The sequence below is a fragment of the Aplidium turbinatum genome, chromosome 14 (genome assembly GCF_918807975.1).
Source record: "Aplidium turbinatum chromosome 14, kaAplTurb1.1, whole genome shotgun sequence".
Classification (NCBI taxonomy): Eukaryota; Metazoa; Chordata; class Ascidiacea; order Aplousobranchia; family Polyclinidae; genus Aplidium; species Aplidium turbinatum.
In genome coordinates, this window is record NC_137485.1 from 680,898 (window position 1) to 708,311 (window position 27,414).

General features: G+C 37.2%; 3 protein-coding genes across 3 annotated transcripts; 2 read left to right on the forward strand and 1 right to left on the reverse strand.

Moving 5' to 3' along the window:
- The first annotated feature begins 1,351 nt into the window (after positions 1–1,351).
- Positions 1,352–4,475, forward strand: LOC145783571 (kelch-like protein 12). Its single transcript, XM_082595467.1, has one exon. The coding sequence runs from the start codon at positions 1,352–1,354 to the stop codon at positions 2,972–2,974; it is 1,623 nt and encodes a 540-aa protein (XP_082451593.1). The 3' UTR covers positions 2,975–4,475.
- Positions 4,476–11,065: 6,590 nt separating this feature from the next.
- On the reverse strand, positions 11,066–12,067 carry LOC145783572 (uncharacterized). Its single transcript, XM_082595468.1, has one exon. It carries the CDS (start codon positions 12,065–12,067, stop codon positions 11,066–11,068), a length of 1,002 nt encoding a protein of 333 aa, XP_082451594.1.
- A 6,316-nt stretch (positions 12,068–18,383) lies between these two features.
- LOC145783573 (kelch-like protein 12) lies at positions 18,384–19,943 on the forward strand. The gene has a single exon (XM_082595469.1). It carries the CDS (start codon positions 18,384–18,386, stop codon positions 19,941–19,943), a length of 1,560 nt encoding a protein of 519 aa, XP_082451595.1.
- The last annotated feature ends 7,471 nt before the right edge of the window (positions 19,944–27,414 follow it).

Sequence of the window (27,414 nt, forward strand, 5' to 3'; positions counted from 1 at the left end):
ATTTTTAGTTTATTTTCATGTTATTATGATTGTTAAATGCTGTCTGGCTGTTAGGTTTTATTTGTCTATTTTTCATTTAAGATGCAGGTTGTATTAGTTTAGATTAGAAGCATAATCAAATTTATTCTTTCACATTAAGTTAGATTTAAGTTAATGATTTCATTAACTTAAAACAATGAATTTACCTATAACCCATTAATTTGATACATGTGCTGGCACAAAGGCCTTAATGCTGAGTTTAACAATTAATTTTAATTTAGTTTAGAAAAACTGAATTAAAATTGAATTAGTTTAGAACAGGGATTCCCAACCTGGGAACCATGGCCCCCTTGTGGGCCATGAGCCTTTTTCAAGTGGGGAAATTTTGAAATTTGGAAAAAATTAAAAAATAATATTTTTTTAAATTTATCATCTCTAAGTCCACTCCAACACTATATAACAAAAGAAATAAATTAAAATCTAATAAAAACACAAGTACATTTTGCCCAAATCTTTATGAAATGGTCTTTAATTCCCGGTTGTTTCAAAATAATAATATATGTTTTTGAGTTTTCAACAATATTACTTCTGAAGACAAAGCAGCGCAGTGTTTTGGATATTCAATATGACATGCGGCTCGCTCTTTCCACCACCAAACCAGCAATTAAGACATCGTCAGAGCAAAAACAGGCTCAACCATCACAATAACTGTATAGGTAATAACTAATTAATGTACTATCATGTTTATTGTGTGTTGTATTTATATCATTTTATCATTCTAACTACCGGTTACTGTATAAACAAGTTTTTTAATTAAAATGACGTTTCTTAAAATTTCAAACGGTTGAAAAAATAGGGGGGCCATTGATTTTTCAAAATTTTTAAAGGGGGGCACGATGTAAAAAAGGTTGGGAACCCCTGGTTTAGAAAAACTTGACTGACTCTTTGTGTTAGAATTTATTTTAGAATATTTTTAAGACCTGAAATTTTCCAAGATGTATTTTTCTCGTTTTTTTATTAAATAACAACTTTTTGTATTACATGAAACCAACTGCTCCTCTGGATAATGAAACAAATTTAGATCGATTTGTTGCAACAAAAACAAATCTTAATTGGTTAAGAAACTTTCGATTACACCACAAATACAACCAAACGTCAAAAATTTTGGATCGTGGTTTTCAAATTTACTTTCATCATGGCCACCTCCAGTTGGTTTCATTCTGAAAACTTTGCAAATGTTGTACAAATCAACAGAAGAATCTTTCGTAGCGGATGAAAAAGCATTTGTTGCTTTATATTTAATTTTTGCTTTACTGGATATTTATAATTTTGCAGAAACATAATCAGTTTGGTTGAGATAGAAATTGCAAAAATGAAATCGAAAAACTATAAAAGTAATCACGCTTTAGAAATATTGTCAATGTTGAACAATGACAGAATCAAAATGAAAAACTATTGTGATGTCACTTTAACTGCTGGATCTAATGACTTTGCCGGTCACAAATGTATCCTTGGAGTGTTCTCAATATTTTTCTCAAAAATGTTTTCCGTGGAAATGAAGGAAAAGTATGAAGGAGAAGGAAATGTCCAAGGAGTGACTGAAGAAACACTTGAAGCTGTTTTAAACTTCATTTACACTTGTGACATCACAATCACAAGTGAGAATGTGTTTGAGTTATTAGAAGCAGCAAATTACATGGGGATTCCTCATTTGAAGGAATTCTGTGTGGAGTTTTTACTTGAGGAAATTGATGTAACAAACTGTCTACACATTCGATCATACTCAAAGTTGTATAATCTTGACAAACTTGTAGAAAAAGCAAATTTTGTGATTGCAAACAACTTTGAAAGTCTAATCAAGGAAAAACAATTTAACGAATTCAAATTTGAAAACATCAAAGAAATATTTGAAATGAAAGATAAACATGTGACATCTGAGGAAATTGTTTTCCATGGAATGATTGAATGGATCAAACATGACATCGATGCACGTAAGCAACACTTGACTAAGCTTTTCAGTTTATTGAAACTTGAAAAATTATCTTTGGATTTCATGCAAGATGTTGTCAGCCAAGAAGAATTGATCATGAATTGTCTCGATTGTACCAAAACTATTGTTCGATCAACACTTTCCCGAATTCGAGCTCAACAAAACAATCAAGCCATTGTTGAGCAACATAAAGCAGAAACATGCTTTATTGCATTTGATGGAAAGCAAGTATGGAAGTATGATGTCGTAAAGAAAAAAACAAGTAATCTACCAAACACATTGTTTGATCACACAGAGGGATCAGCTGTGAATCACAAAAGGAAAGTTTACATCATAAGTGGAAGGAATACCAATGCAGTGGAAAGATTGGACTTGGATGACCAGGCGTCAGGTTGGAAGGAATTAGCTTCTACTAATATAAGGAGAGAAAGTAGTGCTTCTGTTGTTTTCGATGATTGTGTTCACAATTGTGGTGGATGGGGTGGTCTACAATCTGGAGAATGTTACAACATTGACGAGAACAAATGGAACAGGATTGATGACATGAATAAAGAACGTTCTCATTTCGCCTTAATTTCTACCAGCGGAGGAATATATGCAATTGGTGGTTTCAACAATGGTTTCTTAAACTCAGTTGAACATCACGATCCTCGCCAACGTGGTTGGAATATTGTTCCTTCAATGAAAGATGCAAGGTATGATCTAGCAGGTGTTGTTCTCAATGACCAAATATACGCAATAGGAGGGAGAAACAACAAAGGAAATTTGAAATCTGTCGAACGATTTGATCCACGGAACCAAACTTGGAGCAATGTTACGGAGATGAATTATGCAAGATCCTATCATGGAGCTTGTGTTTCAAATGGGAAAATATACGTCGCTGGAGGAGGATCAGACGCTGTGGAGGTTTATGATCCTGAGAGGAATGTTTGGGAAATTGTTGCATATATCCCAGAATTTAAAAACGTCCAATTTGTTGCTTACTTTGACGAAGTCACAAGCTGAAAGCTATAAAGTCGTTTTTTAACTAGTCTTTGTCTTTCACAAAGTTATCGAAATAATGATTTCCATGTTTCCCAATCGAACAAATTATTCAATGACCTCAGATGATTTGTAGTAGTTTGGTTTAATATCTTGTTTTTATTGTTTTGAATGATTTGTAAAACTATGATCAGCAATTTCATAGTTTAACTCAAAAATATTTTTTTTCTTTTTATTATGTTTGCCTCTGCCCGGGTTCCATTGTCCATTAGTGTCGCCAAATATGGAATGTTATCCTCAATTTAGCAAAATTTGGAAAGATTTGAAAGTCATTGTGGCACCAAATCGAGCGCCCTTGAGCACATCACGAGTTCGTGACATGCTCTTTCTCAGAACAACAATCAGGAACTCCATTGGACACGCGCCTTCTTCGCACGATTTTATAACCTTCGTTGACTGTGCCCTCATTCTTTTCTTTTTTTGTAGGCTACTGCATTGTTTTTGTATTGAGTGGAGATTTTGTTTAATTTAAAAAACTTCTTAAACCCTGACAACAGCTTACCTTGACGTCATCCACTGAGTCGTTTCATACATCTCAGTCTTTTACCAAATTTTGTTGTTTACTTTTCTGCAATCCAGTGTTTGTTGTGCTTGGCGGAGAAATGACGTTGACTGTCGACCTCTTTTCCTACTGTTGCACTTTTGTTTGCAAAAAAAGGATGTTTAAAATTTCCTGTTGACATCTAAAGCAATGGCCTGCTCGCTGTAACATATGTCGTTCCGTTTTGAAATTAAGAAATATTTCGTTTCGACCAAAAATTATTTATCTTGATTTCGTTTCGGAACAAATTTTAGCATCATCAGCGCTTCAATGCAAATTACTAGAAGTTTTCGTTGTGAGCGTTTTGTGGATTTGTCTTTTGTTGGTATTCAGTGACGTCATTATATGGTTGTTATTTTGTAAACTTTGATTTCCTGGTGATAAAGTAGTCAGCACATCAAGAACAGTTGAAATTTCGTTTCTGCTGACAAATTTTAGTTTTTTGATTTCGTAGTTTTTCTTCTCACTTCTGTTTGTTACAGCGAACACAATTTAGAGCTGCATTGATTATTTTACACAGATACATTTACAATAACCAACATGATATAACAATGCAATGAGAATTAAATTATAGCAAACAACTTCGCGGACGTGATGATTATATTTATGGCAAGTTGAAATTATTTCGCGACCCAGAGTGGAAGGTCTAGTGGCCGAAGTTTAGATCGCCCCCCCTATTTGTGGACTCCTATAGTCTTTCAGTGAAGTTTCGAAAATCCGTCCGAAATGTTTTCAACACCCCTTGCACATCTCACCTCATATCTCTATTAGGCTACTACTAGAATAGGCTAATTTAATTGTTAGCTGATTGAGTGAGCAACGAGTTTACTTCGGAATACAGGGTAAGTTTTGAAAAACACGCAGGCTACAAAAACGTCTATACTCAATAAAACCACTGTGATAAATAGGCGTGCCTAATGCATCAAGTTAGGTTCATAAAATGTGATTGAACGGGCAAAGCAAATGAGAAAATTTGCAAAAATTAAAAAAACAAATGAAAAGTCTTTTCTTGTTTTTTTACCAGTGTGAACTGAAGTTATGGCTGAAGCTCCAATTCAGTGATTTAACATCCGGGTCTCCAAAGAAGATGTTCAAGCGAGAGGATAATCTTCATCGAAGCGCACGTTGGCGTGCGAATGATCATGTCGACAACAAAGGTTTTGCGTGTGGATGAATGAGTGCTACACGTTGAAAATACGTAAAAAGTAAACTGCTCTTTGTTATGAATCCTATACTCATTCATCACAAATCCTCAAATTAAGGTTTAATAAACAAAACACACGATATAGCTGAACATAAACATAGCGGTTAACATCAACATAATAAGGTAGTAGGTCAGCGACGTTCGGTGGCTTAAACCGTTGGGAAAGCAACTTGGAAATATGCTGTAGCAATGTAGTAGGCCTGGGCACGAAGGGCGTAACCGTCGGGCGAAGCCCGAAGGCGTGTTGCCGAAGGCAACACTTCCAGCGGGGGGTCCTCCCCCAGAAATTTTTGAAAAACACTTCCAATTTGGTGCGCTCTGAGAGCATTTTCAAAACAAATCAAACATAAAAATCTGTCAAATTGTGCTTCGCCTATGTCGTGATCATACATCCATTTAATGTTTAGAAGTCATGAACAATCTTAATTTTAACGTTGCAGGACCAAAATCCAGTGTTAGACATGAAATAATAGTTGTCTAAATATTTAATTCGTCATGAATGTTCATTCTGAGATATTCAGTTAGGCCTACATAGATATTCAGTTATTCCTACATAGGCAGTCATTCATTACTACATGTGTGCTTCTCTCTGTTTTTGTTTTATTTTTTGCTATTTGTTTTTTGGGTTTTGTGGCCGTGCTAACTACTGATATATAGCCTAGGCTACTACATAATTTTCCATTCAGGCACGTTTTAAACCTTTCAAGGTTTTGCCACCTTTTCCCGTTCGTTAACGTGCTGGTAGGTTTATATCGATTTTTGTAGTTAGTATCTTTTTCGTCCCGGACGCGTTAATGACGAAAAATAAAATGATTGAATGATTGATTGATTACACTACAAAAGCTAACACTTAGGTCTAAACATTACAACCGCAAGCAATTTGTACAAAAAGCTGGATAAGTTTGCCTCCTGCGTATAGAAGCTTAACGAACTAAATATTGCATCCGCACCTGAACGTTCATTGGCGAAGTAACGTTATATCAACGCTGTAAAAAGGGCAAAGGCATGACTATGAAAGCTAGTAGGCTAAAGTACATGGCGAGGAGACATCAAAAAACAGCAACAATTATTTCGGCATTATGATGCTTGTGCTGTGTACCGTGACGAGCACCATTCTGACGAGTTAGTCTAGCCGCTCTAGCGAATGAATGCATTGACGTCACTGGGAAAGCAAGACTCACCTGGTCTCACCATAACACATCTGATTGGCTAAGCAGCTGGTGACGTTTTGCAAAACGAGTGATGATTGGTTAAAACGAAGGCGTTTTTTGACATTTTTGAATCTGGATAAGCAACTTTGATAGTTGCTTACCTTGGAGCAGGGTTGTCATATTGGCGTTTTTCCTGCCAAATTCCACAAATTTGGCGTTTTTTGAAAGCGTTTGGCAGGAGAAAATTACGTTTGGCAGTTTGGCATTTTTTTGGCATTTTTTATTTTTGTGACTGGCATTTTTTTGTAATTATTACGGTACTGGTAGGCTACAACTCACCACTACAGCTTTTTCAAAAACTTTTATTAATGAAAGTCCATCAAAAAACTTTAATTTATGGACTGGAAACTCCGAATTCCTGATTTATTGAAATGGAAGCTCCACACCAGAGGCCACTGGCCAGTCTCACCAGTCACCAACCAAAGTTGGAGTTGGACTGGGCAGCTGGAGGGATGCGGTTTTGACATTTATTTTCTTGCCCAATAGTAAGTGTTAACAGGGTATGGTTAATGATGCGCAGTCGCACCGTTTGAGTTGAAAGCATAGCTTAGGCCAGAGATCTTGTAGAAATTTGAACCGGAACGTATTTGGCCTACCGGTATGCTGTACTGTGTATGAATGGCTGGCTGGGCAGAACACGTTGACATACAGGTAGGCTATAAACCTATACGGGAGGCTACTGTCTCGAAGAGCACACGGTCACTGTGCAGCCTACCAGGAATTTCGTTGACTTGAGCTGCTGAATTGGTACCGGAAGTTCCTCACCAGTAGGCTAACGTACATGCAGTCTATTATATATGGCATGTGAAAATGACATGCGTTTTTTTATCAGATTATAATCAAAATCTAAAATTGTAGTCTGCAAGTGCCGCCCCCAGACGTGCCGCTTGGGGTGGGCCCCCCCCCCCCCCCCTTACATACGCCACTGTAGATCACCTTCAGTTAAGCTTATTCAAACAGAATATTTGCGATGCAAAAGTTTTAGACAGCTGTTTGATATTATAACTGCATGTGAAAACCCATCGGATGCCAGAATAGCTCCACATCCACTTGTAAAAACATGCACTACAAGGGCAATTGGTTTTTATCACCTTCCTCTGGTTGCGCTTGGTTGATGCTTGATAGCTCCAACTATGTGGCTGCATACAACCTTTGAAAGTTTGTTGTAATTTAGCTTGATACATGCAGTGTGTGTTTCATTATTCATACTAAGTGGTCTATCAAGTTAAATTAAGACAATATACCATCAGACAGAGCTATATGTAGCACCAAATAGTATGGTGTATGACCTTTCTGATTAACAGGACAAGTAACTACTAATGGCAAGTAACTACAAGTAACTACTAACGGCATCTAATGGATGGAATAGTTCCCCGGCAACAAGACTTCAACAATCGGAAACTACACTCTGTCAATCTCGGTGACCGGGCCTGCGTCAGTGATTCAAAGCCTCTACAAGTATGCGAAACTGCCAGGATTAAGCTCTGCAAGAAGCTTTCCCAGTCCGAGGATAAAAATTCAATCAATCAATCAATCAATCACTAACAGTTTGGCAGTTTTTTTTGAAATCCTGAAAAATTTGGCAGTTTTTTGGCGGTTTTTATGAAACAGTTGGCAGGCAAAGCTACTTTGGGTCTGGCAACCCTGCCTTGGAGCCTCAGTGATTGTTTCTGACAGAAGCGTTTGCGTTAATTGGCATTTGTAGGCAAGACATGCGGTTTGGTGAGGATTTAGACTACTCACAAGCGTTACGAGTAATTCTAGTCACGAATACAGTAATTTTCAAGTTAAAATAGACATGATAAAAATAATAAGAAGTTAAACCTAGAAGTCAGTCATTATAGCCTACTTTGCATAGTTTTCGCTCAGGTAAGCACTGCTTTCCTTGCTTTCCCTCACCGATCGTCACTGTAGTAGGTATTAACTTAAATAAAAGATTATACACTACAGCTTACAAACTAAAGATTACATGCAACTAATAATAATGTTATGGTTTTATTTATTGTCGCTCTACAACAGCTAAGGTCTTTTAGCGACAGAGCTCATTTTTAATTTGTATCAGGTTTACGATGTTATCACATTATTACCCGACTCATTCTCACTGCGCTATGCAGGATAGAACACAATCGGTACCGTTTTTAAAGTCTTCGGTTTGACCCGACCTGGAATCGATCTCAGATCTACCAGCACCAGAGCCGAAGGCGAAACCACTCGGCCACTGAGCTGGTTATTACATGCAACTGAAATGTCTTCACCACTAAACAATCTGCTGTAAGAAGCAAGCTACGCTGCTAGAACACAAGTAAAATGTCACGGCAGGTATTTGATTGTTTAAACGAGCAATAACCTACGTCATAGTACCGCAAGGAGAAGCAATAGAAATGATTAGGCACGAGGCAAAATACGAATGGTCAGTTGTAATCTACAACATTCTCCTCTGCCAAGAAATCGAGTTCAAACGGGTATTTGTATCATTCATACATCAAACGATCAGGAGGGCGCCTTATGCGGGAAGAACGCCTCAGCATTGATTCTTCTCTTGTGTTAGGCTCTTCATTGACTTCAGAATGACGATCAACTTCGGTGTTTGGTTCAGCACTTTTCACGTTGCTGTGATGCATTTTATCAACGGGTGAATCGCTTGGAACGGTTTCATCATTGTACGATTGATCATTAATGAAAACAGAAGTGTCAGAATCAGTTGCGCTATTTTCGAAAGCATTTCTTTCTCCCACAGGAGCAACATCACGCAATGATACAGTAGTCTGGCGACCATTCGGTAATCTCACAAAAGCATACGTTGGAGTAGCATGAATTAATTCTACTTCATCTACAGCAGGTTCATATTTGCTCGTGCGAACGTGGCGCTTCAATAGAACAGGACCAGGAGTACTGAGCCATGTGGGACTTGATGATCCCAGCATGGAACGCCGACTAAACTTCATAAAGCGCTCGTGGGGAGATACATTGATCGCAGTACAGAGCAGTGAACGTACGGAATGTAATACGTCAGGCAAAACACTTTCCCATTTTGAAATGGGAAAATTGCGCGTTCTTAATGCAAGTTGCACTGCGGTCCAAATAATATTATTATATTTTTCACATTGACCATTACATCGAGGGTTATATATTGAAGTTTTGCTGAGAGCTATTCCTTTGCTGTGCGAAAATGACATAAATTCGTTTGACATAAATGCAGGCCCTCTGTCAGAATGAATATATGAGCAAAGGCCAAACAAAGAAAACAGTTGCGATAAACATGAAATAACAGTTCCGGCATTTATATTTGCACAAGGAAACGCAAATGGAAACCTCGAATACTCGTCGATTACAGTCAATATATATTTGTTTCTTGTGGCTGAAGGCAATGGGCCTTTGAAATCAATATTTAGGCGTTCCATGGCTTGAGCAGATTTTATAAGCGGAGTTTGAATCGGCTTGTGGAAACGAGGTTTAATTTCAGCACAATCATTACAATCTGAGATCATTTTACGTATCTCGCCGAGCGAATAAGGTAGATTCTTTGTTTTGATATAATGGTGCATTCTTGTTACCCCAGGGTGGCAAAGACTCGCATGAATCTCGTACAAATAATTGCTAGACAAACTTGCACAATACGCTCTTGATAAGGTATCAGGTGCCACGTTAAGTTTTCCTGGTCGATAAACTATGTCATATTGATACTGTGAAAGTTCAACACGCCATCTCAAAATTTTACTGTTTTTCAACTTACTATGACTTTTGCAATCATACATAAACGCGATTGATCGCTGATCAGTTACAAGTTTGAAACGCCGCGCGGCCAGCAAATGGCTCCATTTCCGCACTGCTTCAAAAATAGCAGCGGCCTCTTTTTCTATCGAAGAGTGATGCTTTTCGGTTTTTGTCAACGATCGGGAAAAAAATGCAACTGGTCTATTTCGTTGATTTAAGGTTGCTGACAAGGCAACATCTGAAGCATCAGTTTCGACTACAAACATGGCTTCTTTATCGGTTACTCCAAGTGTCACAGTGGCCAATTCTGATTTAAGCTCTTCAAACGCTTTTAAAGTATCACCATTTAAAGAAAAGTCGCTGTTTTCTATTAACGGTTTAATTTTGTCAGAATAATGAGACACCCATTTGGCATAATATGCGAAAAGTCCGATAACACGCTGCTGCTCTTGTTATTTGTTGGAGAAGGGAGCTCTAAAAGAGTTTTCACTCGGTCAGGATCTGGTTTTAAACAACCTTTAGAAATTCGATAACCCAACAACTGTATGCAGTCAGTCGAATATTCACATTTCGACTCATTAAATGTCAAATTACACTCTTTAGCTACTTGCAAAAACTTCGACAAATTTTCATCATGTTCTTGCTGCGTTTTACCACCGATTGTAATATCATCAAGATAAGCGAACGTACCTTTACAATCATTAGACTTGATAATATCGTCCACAATTCGCTGGAAACATGGCACTGCATTTGTCAGCCCAAATGGTATTATTTTCCACTGCCAAAGTAAACCGTCAGCTTGAAACGCAGTAAATATCCTGTCGCATTTGGGTAGTTCTACTTGATGGTATGCACTTGTCATATCGATTGTCGAATACACATTAAACTTTGCAACATTTTGCACCACGTCCTGCATCCGTGGCAGCGGATACGCATCAATTCTAGTGAATTTATTTATAGTCTGGCTATAGTCAATGACCATTCGCCTTTTATGGTTATCTTGGGTAACCACAAGAGGTTGCGCACGCCATGGAGAGTTACTAGAGTTACGCCATGGAGCACGATGAGTCCTTCCTTCATCAGTCGTTTTACATCAGATCCTATGAACTCTTTATCTTGCATTGAATAACGCCGTTCTTTGGTTCCCACTGGATGGAAATCCTCCGTTAGATGCTGGAATAAATTGACTGGAGTTGACGTCTTTACAGCTTGCAACAATCCGAGGTGTAACGTGGGCTTCGAACCTCCGAAGTAAATGCTGACTCTTTTATGCTGTTCCATAAAGTCTTGACCGAGTATGACATCAGTTAGCAAATTTTCCAGTACCATTACATTCACTTTTTGGTATAGTTGACCACCAAAGTTCACGTCAACTTTACATATGCCTACACCTTTAGAGCTGCATCCTTTACTGCTAAACCAATTCGCTGATCAGTCTCAAGGTTTAGTTGCAATTGTTGACAAAACGACTTGCTTATGTGCGATAACGAGGATCGTGTGTCCATTAAAGCGTTGGCAGAAATACCGTTAATCGTGACAGGAATGATGACTTTCGTATCAATAGATTTTGAAGTCTTTTGAGGGGCTGTGTGCATCAAAGAGGTTGAAGAACAATGACTTTTATTCATAGAAAGTTTAGATGATCGACACATTTTGTAGAAATGTCCTTTCTTAGCACAACGATAGCACCCAGCTTCCTTGGCTGGGCAAAATTGTCGAGAATGCCGTTTATTTCCACAATATGGACATCTTACTGAAACAGTAGCAGCAACAGTATCTTGCTTTCTTTCAAGGTTATCTTTAAGTTCGGATATAACAGAAACTTGATGCGAATGCAGCGTCGAGGGTTCTGCAACTATTCGCCCAGCGTTTTTTTGAGCATCTTCCAACCACCGAGCTTTCTCGAAAGCAGCTTGTAGAACAAGGTTTGGTTCTTCCAATAAACGTTGCTTAATTTCTTGTGATATCAATCCGCCGATAAAGGCATCAAGAATAGATTCCTCTCTGTGCTGAACGGCCGACACAGCTTCGAAATTGCAGTCAGTACTCAAGCGCTTGAGCTTTTGATAATATTCATCAAGTGTCTGGTTGACCTCTTGCTTGCAAGATTTAAGCAAATAACGTGCATAAATTCGATGAGGAGCTTTGTCATATGCACTTTGAAGTTGAGTAATTGCAGCTTTATAAGTGCCAGCTTCTGAAATGACCTCATAAGCTGCACTATCAAGATGATTGACAAGAAGACCGAGTTTATCTGCATCCGAAATACCTTCGTACTTCTGAATATAATAGGTAAATGACCTATACCAGTGCGACCAAAGCTTCCTGGTTTCGCTACTGTGAGGATCGGCAGTAAACAGTTTTGGTCTCAAGTCTTTAAGATCCATTCTGTGTCTGTTTATTAAATTGTTATGAATCCATACTCATTCATCACAAATCCTTTAAATCAAGGTTTAATAAACAAAACACACGATATAGCTGAACATAAACATAGCGGTTAACATCAACATAATAAGGTAGTAGGTATTAACTTAAATAAAAGATTATACACTACAGCTTACAAACTAAAGATTACATGCAACTGAAATGTCTTCACTACTAAACAATCTGCTATATGAAGCAAGCTACGCTGCTAGAACACGTCAAGTAAAATGTCGCGGCAGGTATTTGATTGTTTAAACGAGCAATAACCTACGTCATAGTACCGCAAGGAGAAGCAATAGAAATGATTAGGCACGAGGCAAAATACGAATGGTCAGTTGTAATCTACAACAGTCTTTGGTTCAAAGATTTCAAATCCATGTTTGATAGGTATTGGTCAATGGTCATAGCACATGACTAGGGAACTGTGTTCCGAAAGCTACTGCAATTCGATATTGCCACAACGAACTCGCAGCATCAGGCTTAAACAGATCGTTAGAATCTACACTGTGAAGTAAGCAACGATCATGCTGCTAAAAGCGAAACTCAATCAATTGCATAATATTGCTTTGTTGGTTTTCTTTGAATCTTGTCAAGAATGTCTGCAGCTTTCATAGACAACTTTCCTTTGGTATTTTCACTTGGATTCGCTTGATTAAATTTCACTTGGTGCAGCAACAGTTGGAAGAGGACAGATTCAATGTGCAGGTTATATTCACAAACATGAAGATACTATGGAAAAAGTAGCATTTTTAGGCATGATGCAAGAAAAAAAGAAGCAGAGGTCGACAAAGACTAATATTTTATTTAATAATTAGCATTTTTCAGCTTAAATTTTTTCATCAGTTTGAAGAAAAATCGAGTTACTGAGAAATTTGAGTAATATGTGGAAGCTAGATAGAACGATTAGAATAAAAGAAATTAATCAACTGGAGTAGTGTAGATCGAATAAAACGATTTCTACTTCGAAGATTCCAAGTGATGCATTGCTCGTTTCAAAAGCTGGCAAGGTTTCTTCAGTTGCTTTGAAACCTCATTTGCGATAGCTGGCAATAAGTTTACAAAACCAGACGTTGATATGCGTCATGCTTGAACCGGGCAATGCGTCATGCTTGAACTGGGCAATGCGTCATGCTTGAACTGGGCAATGCGTCATGCTTGAACTGGGCAATGTGACACATATCGGTGGGGAGGTGAGCTTAACTTGAGGTGAGCTTAACCGCATATCGGTGAGCTTAACTTTTTTCATCAGTTTGAAGAAAAATCGAGTTATTGAGAAATTTGAGTAATATGTGGAAGCTAAATAAAACGATTACAATAAAAGAAATTAAATTAACTTGAGCAGTGTAGATCGAATAAAGAAGGCTTCAAGTGATGCAATACTCGTTTCAAAAGCTGGCAAGGTTTCTTCAGTTGCTTTGAAACATTTGCGATAGCTGACAATAAGTTTATAAAACTAGACGTTGATATGCGTTAATCTTGAGCTGAGCAATGTGCTACATTATCGGTGGAGAGGGAGTTGAAAACAATCTGTGCATAGAAGACGTTAAATTGTAACTATGGGTACAGACAAACTAGTACAACGTACAGTACAGACATACGTAAGTGGGAGGATGGTAGGTCACAAAATGTAAGTTCTCAGTTGCACTAATGCTTATGGATATAAAGCTGTCGAGCTCATCAAACGGACTTTACTTTTTCAGTTAAAAATAATGTGCCAAAAATTTTCAGTCCAGTTCACAATTCAGAAATGTCAGCTCGCAGTGCACTCTTAAAATGCCTTGCTAGCACAAGGTGGGGTGCTAGCCTCTCCTTAGTACTGATAACAATCCCTATTAGCTCAGTGGTTTCGCGTCCAACTCAAGATCAAGCAGCGCTGGTTCGGTTCTCGGGGAGTGCACTAGAGGACTACTCTCCATTTAGCGGCACCTAGTGGATGAAATAGTTCCTGAGCAACAACATTTCAACAATCGGAAAACTTCACTCTGTCAATCTCGGTAACCGGCCCTGCGTCAAAAACCTCTACAAGTATGCGAAACTACCAGAAATAACCTATCAGAGGCTTTGTCAGTCCGAGGATAAAGATTCCAAATCAACCAATCAAGTATTTTAGCTTTAGAATACTGCGCTGATATTTGATACAGAAGCGCCCATGCTGACGGTGTGCCAATCAACCCTGCCGCTGGATGCGTGACCGTCTGCTCACTGGTGTGGAACGGTTTGGTGCAGATATGTTGCCTTGGGGCTTGGCAGAGATTGCTGCTTGTTATTTGCGAGTGAGATGTAGACGACAGCACGTACAACAATCAAGGACTGCTGTTCAGACCTTCTTGTGGTGTGAAGAGCATAGTTTCCATTGACATCAGGCAGAACCGACAGGTGCCCTGATCAGTGGCGTAGCTAGGAAATGTGCCGCCCGGGGCGGATTCAGATTTTGCCGCCCCTTCAAGAAAAAGCATGTGAAAATGAAATGCGTTTTTTTATCAGATTATAATCAAAATCGTAGTTTAAAAGTGCCGCCCGGGGCGGTCCGCCCCCCTAGCTACGCCACTGGCCCTGATATTTAGTGACAATACGAGAGGAGAAGAGTGATCAACACATTGTGCAGACTTTTGTGTTTTCCATGTTTTGACATTAACTTGCAACGGTTCAGGGTTGCAGACACAGTGTTGAAGTTCAATGAAAGCTTCTTGACTATTTAGGAACATGAGTGAGATTCTGTTTAAGCTGAGTAGTAGTTGAAGCCAGAAAGTCCATTTGTACTGTTGCCACGTGTTGAAACTGGCAAAGCGAGAATTCACACAGGACACAGCCTACTCTCAGAAGCACAACTGATCGAAAAGAAAGATTTAGGCATTAGGGTACGCGAATCAATTTATACCAGTTCAAGCGATAGTGACGTCAGAATGGCTATAAGTGAGATTCACCAAATATGGCCAGTGATGCCAAAGCCACAAGGTGGATAAATCAAAACTTGAAGGTAAAAAGTTATATACGTAAGGGGACTAGACTGTAGAATATGACACCAAGATGAATATGTCAGAATGTGAAATCGCAATCGGTACAAACTTAAAAGAGGTGAGATTTTTTCAAGTTGAGCACAAAGGTTAGAAATGAGGAAGCTACTTTACCAAGTAGGCTACCGTACAATATCTTCAAGATTTTCTTGTAACTTTCTGATGCTTTTTCACTTGCAAAAATTTGTCTTGACCGAAAGAGAATTTCTGAATTCAATTTATCCACATTAGGCCGAGAATATAATAGCCTAGCGTATTATTTAATTTATCAACTGATGCAAAATATCATGGATTTACCGCTTTCGTTGATTTAAAATAATCATTGTAATTGATGACCAATAAAGCAAAGCTCCATCATGAGACGATTGACTATTAAATATCGAGCAATATTTTTATCTTTTATTTATCTTCAATAATCAAAACCTCATAATGTGAGATTGCAATAAATATTGATTGGCCTCATAAAGATTTTATTGAAGCTTTTCTGGATTTGCTAAACTTTCAACACAAAACTTTGAAAGAGAGTTTGCTTTTTTGAACCATAGACAAGCAAAACAAAGTAACCTTAGCAATTCTTTCAACATAAAAACATCAAAATTACAATTGAAAAAGCAAGCGGAGCCATGTTGGGAGGTAGAAATTAAAATCACTGAATTTGCTACTTGGGCAGTGGCGTAGGCAAGAGGGCACCATTCAGCCATGCTCCTCACCTTTCAGGAAAATGGTTTTTTTTTTCAACGTTGTTGTGATTGTGTAAAGCAACCATGTTGTTGTTTGAGAGTGGTTTGGGGTAGCAGGATGGGATCATCTACCCCTGTACCCAGAGATGGGTATGATCTTGATCTTGAAAATCACTTTCATTTTGGTGATCTTGAAGAACAATAAGACCAAGATCACTTTAAAATTGAAGTTTACTTACAAAATAGAGGCATTTTTTTAAAACTCTACTACACGAAGTAATTAATGGCAACCAGAGCTGTGGAGTCGAGCGAAATATAGCCTATACAACTCCGATTCCTCGGGTTATAGCAACCCTATTCATAACTGGCTGACTCCGGCTTCAGTGTCGCCAGATTTTTGAAAGTTGCCAGACTTTTCTGAATTTTTGTCATATTTTTTAAATTTATTTCACTTAAGTTGTGAACAAAATTGAAAAAGCGACTTTCAAAAATCTAACAAAAACCATTTACCTATCAAGGTTGCCAGATAGGTAAATAATGCAATAAGCATTGATATAATCCAGCGATAGTTACAGCTACTTAGTCACTCGAATGAAAGCTTCCCATATGAACCACACAAGACTATAGTTAAAAATGATGCAGTTTAAAGTTGTTCATTTTTTAAATAAAAAGCATAAAGTTAATTGCAAATTTTGTAACTTTTTCAATACTGCAATCCCCTCGGCCTTGGGTGTGACGTTATGATTCTAAGCAAACTACGACAACGATTGATAGGAGTAATAGCAACGGTAACTAACTTATTACAAATCTTAGGCCAGCGATCTAGTAATTGAAAGCAACATAACAGGCTAGCAATACCAACTAGGTTGCTTATAGTTTTTTTTTTTGGCAATATCATCGATCGAAAACTTTGTTATATTCAAGTACCGGTGATTGCATAAAGTGATTTTGAAAGTGATTTTGATTTTCAAGATAACCTTGTTTTGGTGATGTCCATCTCTGCTTGTACTCCGGCCGCAGGGGAGCAACGGCTGCTTAGGGGCCCACTCATTTCAGTTTGTTTAATATTTTTTGGCTATTTGAAGTGAAAAAACAAAACACTGCTACAAAAGCTCGATATTCCATAGCTTACATCATGCAAGGGCTGTATTTACCACTTCCAAAAACCCCGGTTGGGAGCCCACCCCTGTTTCGGGGCTCACCCAAGTTCATAATTAGATGATACGGCGTTTTTTGGCTATTTGGAATGAAAAGTGTTGTTGTGCCTTGCCTGTCTGTGGTGCAAGAAAAAATATGGCACAAGGTAGGCTACAAGTTAAGGTTTACTTCAGTTTCAGCATGCTAAAATTTAAAGTTTTGTAATTTTCCATTACAAGAAGATAAAAAATGGCATGTGGGGAACTGCGACCTATCACAGATGTAACGTTAAACGCTGATTACGAATCAACTCGTTTTTGTTCGATTACGTCAGGTTTACTACGTTTTACAATCGCTGTGATAGCAGTCTAGTTGAGCAAAGCAGGCATTAAAAAAAAATGTATTCAAAATATCAAAAAACAAGAAACATTTATGTGTTGACAAAATCATCCCGTCTTGCTGAAGACATCAAAAGTTCATTATTTTTTTTCAACTATGGGAATTAGATATGGAACTCAAACTGTCACACCACGAAGAGCGATTATTTTAAATTTGTATTCGATTATTGTGTATGTTGATCAGATCTTCAATTTCAACTTATGAAGAGCATCAGTCGGTTGGTTACTTGAAAAGAGTTAACATGAGTATGGCCGAAAACGTTTGTAATTTTTAGTTTATTTTCATGTTATTATGTTAAATGCCGTCTGGTTGTTACGTTTTGTTTGTTTATTTTAAATTTAAGATGCAGGTTGTGTTAGTTCAGAAGCATGATCAAATTTATTCGTTCTTTCACAGCAAGATTTAAGTCAATGGTATCATTAATTAATTTGATACAAGTGCTGACACAAAGGCCTTAATGCTGAGTTTAACAATTAATTTTAAATTAGTTTAGAAAACTGAATTAAAATTGAATTAGTTTAGACTTTAGAAAAACTTCACTGACTCTTTGTGTTATAATTTATTTTACAATATTTTTTTAAGAACTGAAATTTTCTAAAATGTATATTTCTCGTTTTTTTATTAAATAACAACTTTCTTTATTACATGAAACCAACTGCTCCTTTGGATAATGAAACAAATTTAGATCGATTTGTTGCAACAAAAACAAATTTTAATTGGTTAAGAAACTTTCGATTACACCACGAATACAACTAAATGTCAAAAATTTTGGATCGTGGTTTTCAAATTTACTTTCATCATGGCCCCTCCAGTTGGTTTCATTTTGAAAACTTTGCAAATCTTGTACAAACCAACAGAAAAGAATCTTTCTTGGCGGATGAAGAAACATTTGTTGTTTTATATTTAATTTTTGCTTAACTGGATATTTATAATTTTGCAGAAACATAATCAGTTTGGTTGAGAAAGAAATTGCAAAAATGAAATCAAAAAACTATAAAAGTAATCACGCTTTAGAAATATTGTCAATGTTGAACAATGACAGAATCAAAATGAAAAACTATTGTGATGTCACTTTAACTGCTGGATCTCATGACTTCGCTGGACACAAATGTATTCTTGGAGTGTTCTCAACATTTTTTTCAAAAATGTTTTCTATTGAAATGCGAGAAAAGTATGAAGGAAAAGGAAATGTCCAAGGAGTGACTGAAGAGACACTTGAAGCTGTTTTAAACTTCATTTACACTTGTGACATCACAATCACAAGTGAGAATGTGTACAACTTAATAGAAGCAGCTAATTACATGGAGATTGCTCATTTGAAGGAATTCTGTGTGGAGTTTTTACTTGAGCAAATTGATGTAACAAACTGTCTCCATATTCGTTCATACTCAAAGTTGTATGATCTTGACAAACTAGTAGAAGAAGCAGATTTTGTGATTGCAAACAATTTTGAAAGTCTAATCAAGGAAAAAAAATTCAATAAATTGAAATTTGAAGACATCAAAGAAATATTTGAAATGAAAGATAAACATGTGACATCTGAGGAAATTGGTTTCCATGGAATGATTGAATGGATCAAACATGACGTCGATGCACGTCAGCAACACTTGACTGAGCTTTTCAATTCATTAAAACTTGAAAAATTATCCTGGGATTTCTTGCAAGATGTTGTCAGTCAAGAAGAATTGGTCATGAATTGTCTCGATTGTACCAAAACCATTGTTCGATCAACACTTTCCCGAATTCGAGCTCAACAAAACAATCAAGTCATAGTTGAGCAACATGAAGCAGAAACATGCTTTATTGCATTTGATGGAAAGCAAGTATGGAAATATGATGTCATAAAGAAAGAAACAAGTAATCTACCAAACACATTGTTTGATCACACAGAGGGATCAGCTGTGAATCACAAAAGGAAAGTTTACGTCATAAGTGGAGAGTATACCAACGTTGTTGGAAGATTAGACTTGGACGACCAGACGTCAGGTTGGAAGGAATTAGCTTCTAGAAATGTAAAGAGAGAAAGTAGTGCTTCTGCTGTTTTTGATGATCGCATTTACAATTATGGTGGATGGAAGGTATATGAAGGTATTCATCGACCTGGAGAATGTTACAACATTGCTGCAAACAAATGGAACAGGATTGATGACATGAATGAAGAACGTTGTCACTTTGCCTTGGTTTCTACCAGCGGAGGAATATATGCAATTGGTGGTTTCAACAATGGTTCATTAAACTCAGTTGAACATCACGATCCTCGCCAAGGTGGTTGGAATATTCTTCCTTCAATGAAAGTTGCAAGGCATGATTTAGTAGGTGTTGTTCTCATAGATCAAATATACGCAATAGGAGGTGCAAACGACAATAAAATCCTCAAATCAGTCGAACGGTTTGATCCACGGAATCAAACCTGGTGCAATGTTGCAGATATGAATTATGCAAGATACAATCATGGAGCTTGTGTTTTAAATGGGAAAATATACGTCGCTGGAGGAGGATCAGATGCTTTGGAGGTTTATGATCCAGAGGGGAATGTTTGGCAAGTTGAAGCAATCATCCCTGAATTTAAAAACCTTGAATTCATTGTTTCCATAGAGTCCAGAATTTGAAAACATTGAATTCAAGTTTAGTTTTTTCACCTCTAGACAAAAATTCATTTTTTCAAATCCAACAACTTCACAGTTGTCAATGACGTCATCCATCGCTTTTGTGAACTTTGATCCAAGAGAGTTAACAAAAAATTTAATAACTTGAAAAAATGATTATTAACTATTTAATAGATTGTTCAATTGCTTTATGGATTGCGCTGCCAGAAGATGTTGGAAGTCAAAAAGTTAAGGACTCAAGGAAAAACTTATCAATTCTAATGTTCAAATGAATTTCTGGATCAGGCGATAAGAATTTGGATGCTGAATGCACATCAGAGATTAGATTTCTTTCATCAAATCAGGGTTTTAACATGTTGTAACAAAAATTGACTTTTTTTACTTACATTGCAACGTGGCGTTCTTTACACATAGGTTGTCTACAACGCTGTCGGTTGTTTGGTTTGGTTTTGAATCTTTATCCTCGGACAGACAAAACCTTGATTGGTTATTTCTGGTTGTTTTGCATAATTGTAGAGGCTCTTGACGCAGGGCCGGTTACCGAGATTGACAGAGTGAAGTTTCCGATTGTTGAAGTGTTGTTGCCGGGAGTTATTCCATTCATTAGGTGCCGCTGAATGGAAAGCAGTTCTGAAATGCGTTGCTCAAGAGCACACCCCGAGAGTTCAACCAGCTCAACCAGTTCGAGAGTCGAACCAACGCCGCTTGATTTTGAAGCTTCTTCGTTCTCGAAGCCATTCGCTAACCAACTGAGCTATCCTGGTAGCCAAGTGGTTTGTAACAACCTACCATTTTTATGAAAATGTAAGTTTGACGAGAAGTATCATTAACAGCGAAAGAGTTACAAGATAAAAGCAACAGAGCAAGGGTCTGCAAATACTTGATGGCTCGATCCTAAAAAAATATTTCTAAATCTTCATTACCTAAATACTTCGGGAGCATATAGTCTTGTGGAAAATACTTTGCATCTCAATAGAAGTTTTGAGACTATATTGTTAACAGTAGAATGGAACGTCGTGAATCTGGGGTGGCAAAGGGATAGATCCTCGGCCCCAGAGGCTCACACGACGACGACGACGACGACGAGTAGAATGTGTCTATCTGTGGCGTATCAACCAAATATTAAGATTATTATTAGCAATAGTTATTTTCTTCCTCGAATATGTATGAAGCTTATCACATCAAAGGGTAAATGATTGTATTTATATTTTCCAATCAGAGTTATGGGTTCTGTGTTTAGAACACAGTTAGTCAATTGTAGGGTTATTGTAATAAATCAATGCGCGGATTGATAGACTGTATTAAATCCAACAGTAGCCTACCTTAGTTATCTCACAATCTATCACAATGTCGTAGCTGCATTGAGGCAAAGTGAAGCAGAGTAGAATTCGCCTATAGTGACACCTGAAGGAACCGCGGAAAAAGTGTCACTATAACCGAAGTGTCACTTTAGACGAATTTTACTGCACTTGCTTCAATTAACTATCTGAATTAATTATTAACTATCTTTCGATGTGAAAATTTAGTGTTGAAACTTTTCAATGCAAATTACTAGAAGTTTACGTTATGAGCATTTTGTCAATTTGTGTGTTGTTGGTATTTAGTGACGTCACTTTATGTTTGTTATTTTGTAAAGTTTGGTTTTGCGTGTGGATAAATGATTGCTACACGTTGAAGATACGTAAAAAGCAAGCTGTTATTGGTTCAAAGATTTCAAATCCAAGTTTGATACTTCCGGTTTAAAAGTGCCTAGTCCGCTCTTAATTGGATAGTTTCAGTGAAAAGACGTGAAAACAACGCTAATTAATATTGCTTTGTTGGTTTTCGCTGAGTCTTGTCAAGAATGTCTGCAGCTTTCATAGACAACTTTCCTTTGGTATTTTCGCTTGAGTTCGCTTGATTAAATTTCACTTGGCGCAACAACAGTTGGAAGAGGACAGATTCAATGTGTAGGTTGTTTTCGCAAACATGAAGATATGGAAAAGTAGCAAAAATATGTAGTGGCACGTTGCTTGTTCGCATGTCCGCTCATATACAGTCGTCGATGGTACGACAGCACTTCTGGGACATGATTATGGCGAGAAGTGATCAGTACCTGATAATCTTCGCTATTGATTCGTTTGTTGATTCATTCCAACATAGCAAGCTTGACGTTGAACGACAGAATCCAAGAGCACCAAATGAAAAACACCGGAATGACTGACAGTCTCACCACCAGAGATTAACACAACGCTCTGTCGTCCTACATGGCCAGCTTCAATTGAAAAATTAAGAGTTTTTGAGTGAGTAAGAGACTGAGAAAGAATCAGTAATCATGGTACAGGCTTTTGCGAATGATACAAGGAAAAAGAAGCAGAGATCGACAAAGATTATTATTTTATTTAATAATTTAACTTTTTTCATCAGTTTGAAGTAAAATCGAGTTATTGAGAAATTTGAACAATATATGGAAGCTAAATAAAACGATCAGAGTAGAAGAAATTAAATTAACTGGAGCAATGTAGATCGAATCAAACGATTTCTACTTCGAAAGTTCCAAGCGATGCAATGCTCGTTTCAAAAGCTGGCAAGGTTTCTTCAGTCCTACTTTGAAACGTCATTTGCGAGAGCTGAGAAAAGTTTACAAAACCAGTTGATGATATGCGCCATGTTTGAACTGGGCAATGTGCCGCATATCGGTGGAGAGAGAGTTGGAAACAATTTTGCAAAGAGGAAGTTAAATTGTAACTATGGTTATAGAGTAGACAAACTAGTAGCCTACTAGGTAGCCTACTGTATAGACAAACGTAAGTGGGCGGATGGTAGGTTACAAAATGTAAGTTCTCAGTTGCACTGATGCTTATGGCTATAAAGTTGCCGAGCTTATCAAACGGACTTTGCTTGTTTTACTTTTATCGTTAAAAGTAGCCTACTTTGCCGACACAATTTCCAGTTCACTTCACAATTCAGAAGTATCAGCTTGCAGTGCGCTCTTAAAATGCCTTGCTAGCACAAGGTGGGATGTTAGCTCAGTGGTTTTGCGCTCAACACAAGCGGCGCTGGTTCGATTCTCGGGGTGCGCGCTTGAGCAACGCATTTCAGAACTGCTCTCCATTCAGCGGCACCTAGTGGATGAAATAGCTCCCGGGCAACAACACTTCAACAATCGGAAAACTTCACTGTGTCAATCTCGGTAACCGGCCCTGCGTCAAAAGCCTCTACAAGTATGCCAAACTACCAGGAATAACCTATCAAGGCTTTGTCCGCCCGAGGACAAAGATTCAAAGCCAAGCAATCAAGTGGTTTAGCTTTAGAATACTGCGCTAATACATGATAGAGAAGCGCCCATGCTGACGGTGACCGTCTGCTCACTGGTGTGGAACGGTTTGATGCAGATATGTTGCCTTGGGGCTTGGTAGTGATTGCTGCTTGTGCGTGCAATGAGGTATAGACGGCAGCAGATATAACAATCAAGGACTGCCTGCTGTTCATACCTCCTTGTGGTGTGAAGAGCATATAGTTTCGATTGACATCAGGCAGAACCAACAGGTGCCCTGATATTTAGTGACAATACGAGAGAAGAAGAATGACCAATGCATAGTGCAGACTTTTGTGTTTTCCATGTTTTGACATAACATTAACTTAAGAAAGGTGAGATTTTTTCCAGTTGAGCAGAAAGGTTGGAAATGAGGAAGCTACTTTACCAAGTAGGCTACCTTACAATATCTTCAAGACTTTCTTGTAACTTTCTGATGCTTTGTCACTTGCAAAAATTTGTCTTGACCGAAAGAGAAATTCTGAATTTAATTCAGCCACATTAGGCTTTTGGCGTTTTTCAAAGCGGTGTTTTAAAGAATCAATCGCGCGATCTACAAATTAACAAGCTGAAAAAGAACTTGGTTTTGAACTTCATCTCTTCAGAAACATGATTATTCCCCACAATGCTTCAACTTTTTCATCAAACAGTTAATAAGGGACCATTCTACCAACTGCTGAAATTAATTTTGAAAGATAGCGAGAATATAATTGCCTAGCTTATTTTTTATTTTATAAACTGATACAAGATAACATAGATTTACCGCTTTCGTTGATTTAAAATAGTCATTCCAAATGATGACCAATAAAACAAAGCTCCATCATGAGACGATGAACTATTCAATATGGAGTAGTATTTTTTTATCAATAGTCAAAACCTCATAATGTAAGATTGTAATAAATATTGATTGGCTCATGGCCACCTGGAGATGCGGCCTGATTTGTCACATTTTGCAGATTTTGATTACAGCTACTGCTAGTGCTTGACTGACATTTTTTGAGCTGTTTTTAATTTTTTCGGTTTCCTAATGACATAAAACTTTTTTGTTGCCTTGGGGAAGCAGTAGCAAATGAAAAAAGTAAGTTGAAAAACGCAAAATCAGACTGCTATTGAAAATTCACAGTGTGACTAAAATCTTCGAATTCAAATTTTCTTTGTTTTTCAACATGTGAGAATGTTAAAACCTATTGTGTCATCTGGGGAAAAGAATAAAGAAAGCGTAAAAATCTAATTTTTAGAAAAATTTATTTAAACGTTCGCCCAAAGTTAGAAAAACCTGGAAATTTCTCCAAAATGTGACAAATCAGGCCGTATCTTTAGGTGGCCATGATTGGCCTCATAACGATTTCATTGAAGAGTGTCTGGATTTGCTAAACTTTCAACACAAAGCTTTGGTAGAGAGTTTGCTTTTTTGAACCATAGACAAGCAAAACAAAGTAACCTTAGCAATTTTTTCAACATAAAAACATCAAAATTACAATTGAAAAGCACGCGGAGCCATGTTGGAAAGTAGAAATTAAAATTAATGCCATTGAATTTGCTACTTGGGCAGTGGCGTACGCAAGAGGGGTCCATTCAGTCATGCTCTTCACCCCTCCAAAAAAATGTTGTTTTTTCAACGTTGTAGTGATTGTGTAGTACCACAGTACCAGACCACTCTCAAACAAAATTGTTTTGCAGGCCGCACAAAATTCTTTGACGGGCTGCATGCGGCCCGTCGGCTGCAGGTTCGTCACCTCTGGACTATTGTGAATGTTGATCAGATCTTTAATTTCAATTTACGAAAAGCATCAGTCGGTTGGTTACTTGATAAGGGCTAACACGAGTATGGCCGAAAACGTTTGTAATTTTTAGTTTATCTTCATGCTATTATGTTAAATGCCGTCTGGTTGTTGGGTTTTATTTATCTGGTTTAAATTTAAGATGCAGCTTGTGTTAGTTTAGAAGCATGATCAAATTTATTCGTCCTTTTACAGCAAGATTTAAGCCAGAGGTGACGAACCTGAGGCCGCGGGCCGCATGCGGCCCGCATAACAATTTGAAAATCGCTCATGCATTAAAGACAAAAGACATCTCAAAGCTGTTTATGCCTTCACTGGTACACCTTTCCTTTGCTATTTTCTTGCCCTATAAACACTAAATTTCAGGGTTTAAAGTTAGAAAATAGGAAAGCTATAAGGTAAAGTTGTGAAAACACTATTCACCAACTTCACCTTGTATTTCTGGTCGATTCCAATCTATGACGTCATTTTATGAAAAATGGAAAATTAAACTTCCGTCATTATTAATGCAAGTACTATTGCTCTGTCCTTTTTGCTCAAGTTGATTTGTTTTTATTTTTTACTGTTGTATGTTTCGATTCCGCGTAAGATAATTTCAACTGTGCGGGTTTTATTACTTTCATCTGCCGTTTGTTACTTTTTATGAATAATATTTTGAGTTGCTTCTAAAAGATTTCATAGTAGGTTACGATTAAAAAGTTGTGCGGCCCGAGAACTCATGTGTAATTAACAAAGTGGCCCGCGACCGCAAAAAGGTTCGCCACCCCTGAATTTTAAGTGAATGGTAGGCTATCATTAATTTGATACATGTGCTGACACAAAGACCTTAATGCTGAGTTTAACAATTAATTTTAAATTAATTTAGAAAAACTGAATTAAAATTGAATTAGTTTAGAACAGGGGTTCCCAACCTGGGAGCCATGGCCCGCTAGGGACTTTTTCAAAGGGGGAAATTTTGAAAAATAATATTTTTTTAATTTATTATCTCTAAGTCCACTCCAACACTATACAACAAAAGAAATAAATTAAAATCTAATAAAAACACTAGTACATTTTCCCAAATCTTCATGAAATGGTCTTTAATTCCCGGTTATTTCAAAATAATAATATTTGTTTTTGGGTTTTCAGCAATATTACTTCTGAAGACAAAGCAGCGCAGTGTATTGGATATTCAATATGACATGCGGCTTGCTCTTTCCACCACCAAACCAGCAATTAAGACATTCTCAGAGCAAAAACAAGTTCAACCATCACATTAACGGCATATAGTAGGCTACTATCGTGTTTACTGTGTGTTGTGTTTATATCATTTTATCATTTCAACCACCAGTTACTGTATAAACAAGTTTTTTAATTAAAATGACGTTTCTTAATTTTCTCAAAAGGTTGAAAAAAATAGGGGAGCCATTGATTTTTCAAAATTTTCCAAGGGGCCACAGTGCAAAAAAGGTTGGGAACCCCTGGTTTAAAAAAACTTGACTGACTCTTTGTGTTATAATTTATTTTAAAATATTTTTTAAGACCTGAAATTTTCCAAAATGTATTTTTCTCGTTTTTTTATTAAATAACAACTTTCTTTATTACATGAAACCAACTGCTCCTCTGGATAATGAAACAAATTTAGATCGATTTGTTGCAACAAAAACAAATCTTAATTGGTTAAGAAACTTTCGATTACACCACGAATACAACTAAATGTCAAAAATTTTGGATCGTGGTTTTCAAATTTACTTTCATCATGGCCACCTCCAGTTGGTTTCATTCTGAAAACTTTGCAAATCTTGTACAAACCAATAGAAAAGAATCTTTCATGGCGGATGAAGAAACATTTGTTGTTTTATATTTAATTTTTGCTTAACTGGATATTTATAATTTTGCAGAAACGTAATCAGTTTGGTTGAGATAGAAATTGCAAAAATGAAATCAAAAAACTATAAAAGTAGTCACGCTTTAGAAATATTGTCAATGTTGAACAATGACAGAATCAAAATGAAAAACTATTGTGATGTCACTTTAACTGCTGGATCTAATGACTTCCCTGGACACAAATGTATCCTTGGAGTGTTCTCAACATTTTTCTCAAAAATGTTTTCCGTGGAAATGAAGGAAAAGTATGAAAGAAAAGGAAATGTCCAAGGAGTGACTGAAGAAACACTTGAAGCTGTTTTAAACTTCATTTACACTTGTGACATCACAATCACAAGTGAGAATGTGTACAACTTAATAGAAGCAGCTAATTACATGGAGATTCCCCACTTGAAGGAATTTTGTGTGGAGTTTTTACTTGAGGAAATTGATGTAACAAACTGTCTATATATTCGATCATACTCAAAATTGTATAATCTTGACAAACTTGTAGAAAAAGCAGATTTTGTGATTGCAAACAACTTTGAAAGTC

Coding starts and splice junctions, on each gene's coding strand:
- LOC145783571 (XM_082595467.1), top strand. CDS start 1,352: ATGAAATCGAAAAACTATAAAAGTAATCACGCTTTAGAAATATTGTCA.
- LOC145783573 (XM_082595469.1), top strand. CDS start 18,384: ATGAAAAACTATTGTGATGTCACTTTAACTGCTGGATCTCATGACTTC.
- LOC145783572 (XM_082595468.1), bottom strand. CDS start 12,067: ATGGATCTTAAAGACTTGAGACCAAAACTGTTTACTGCCGATCCTCAC.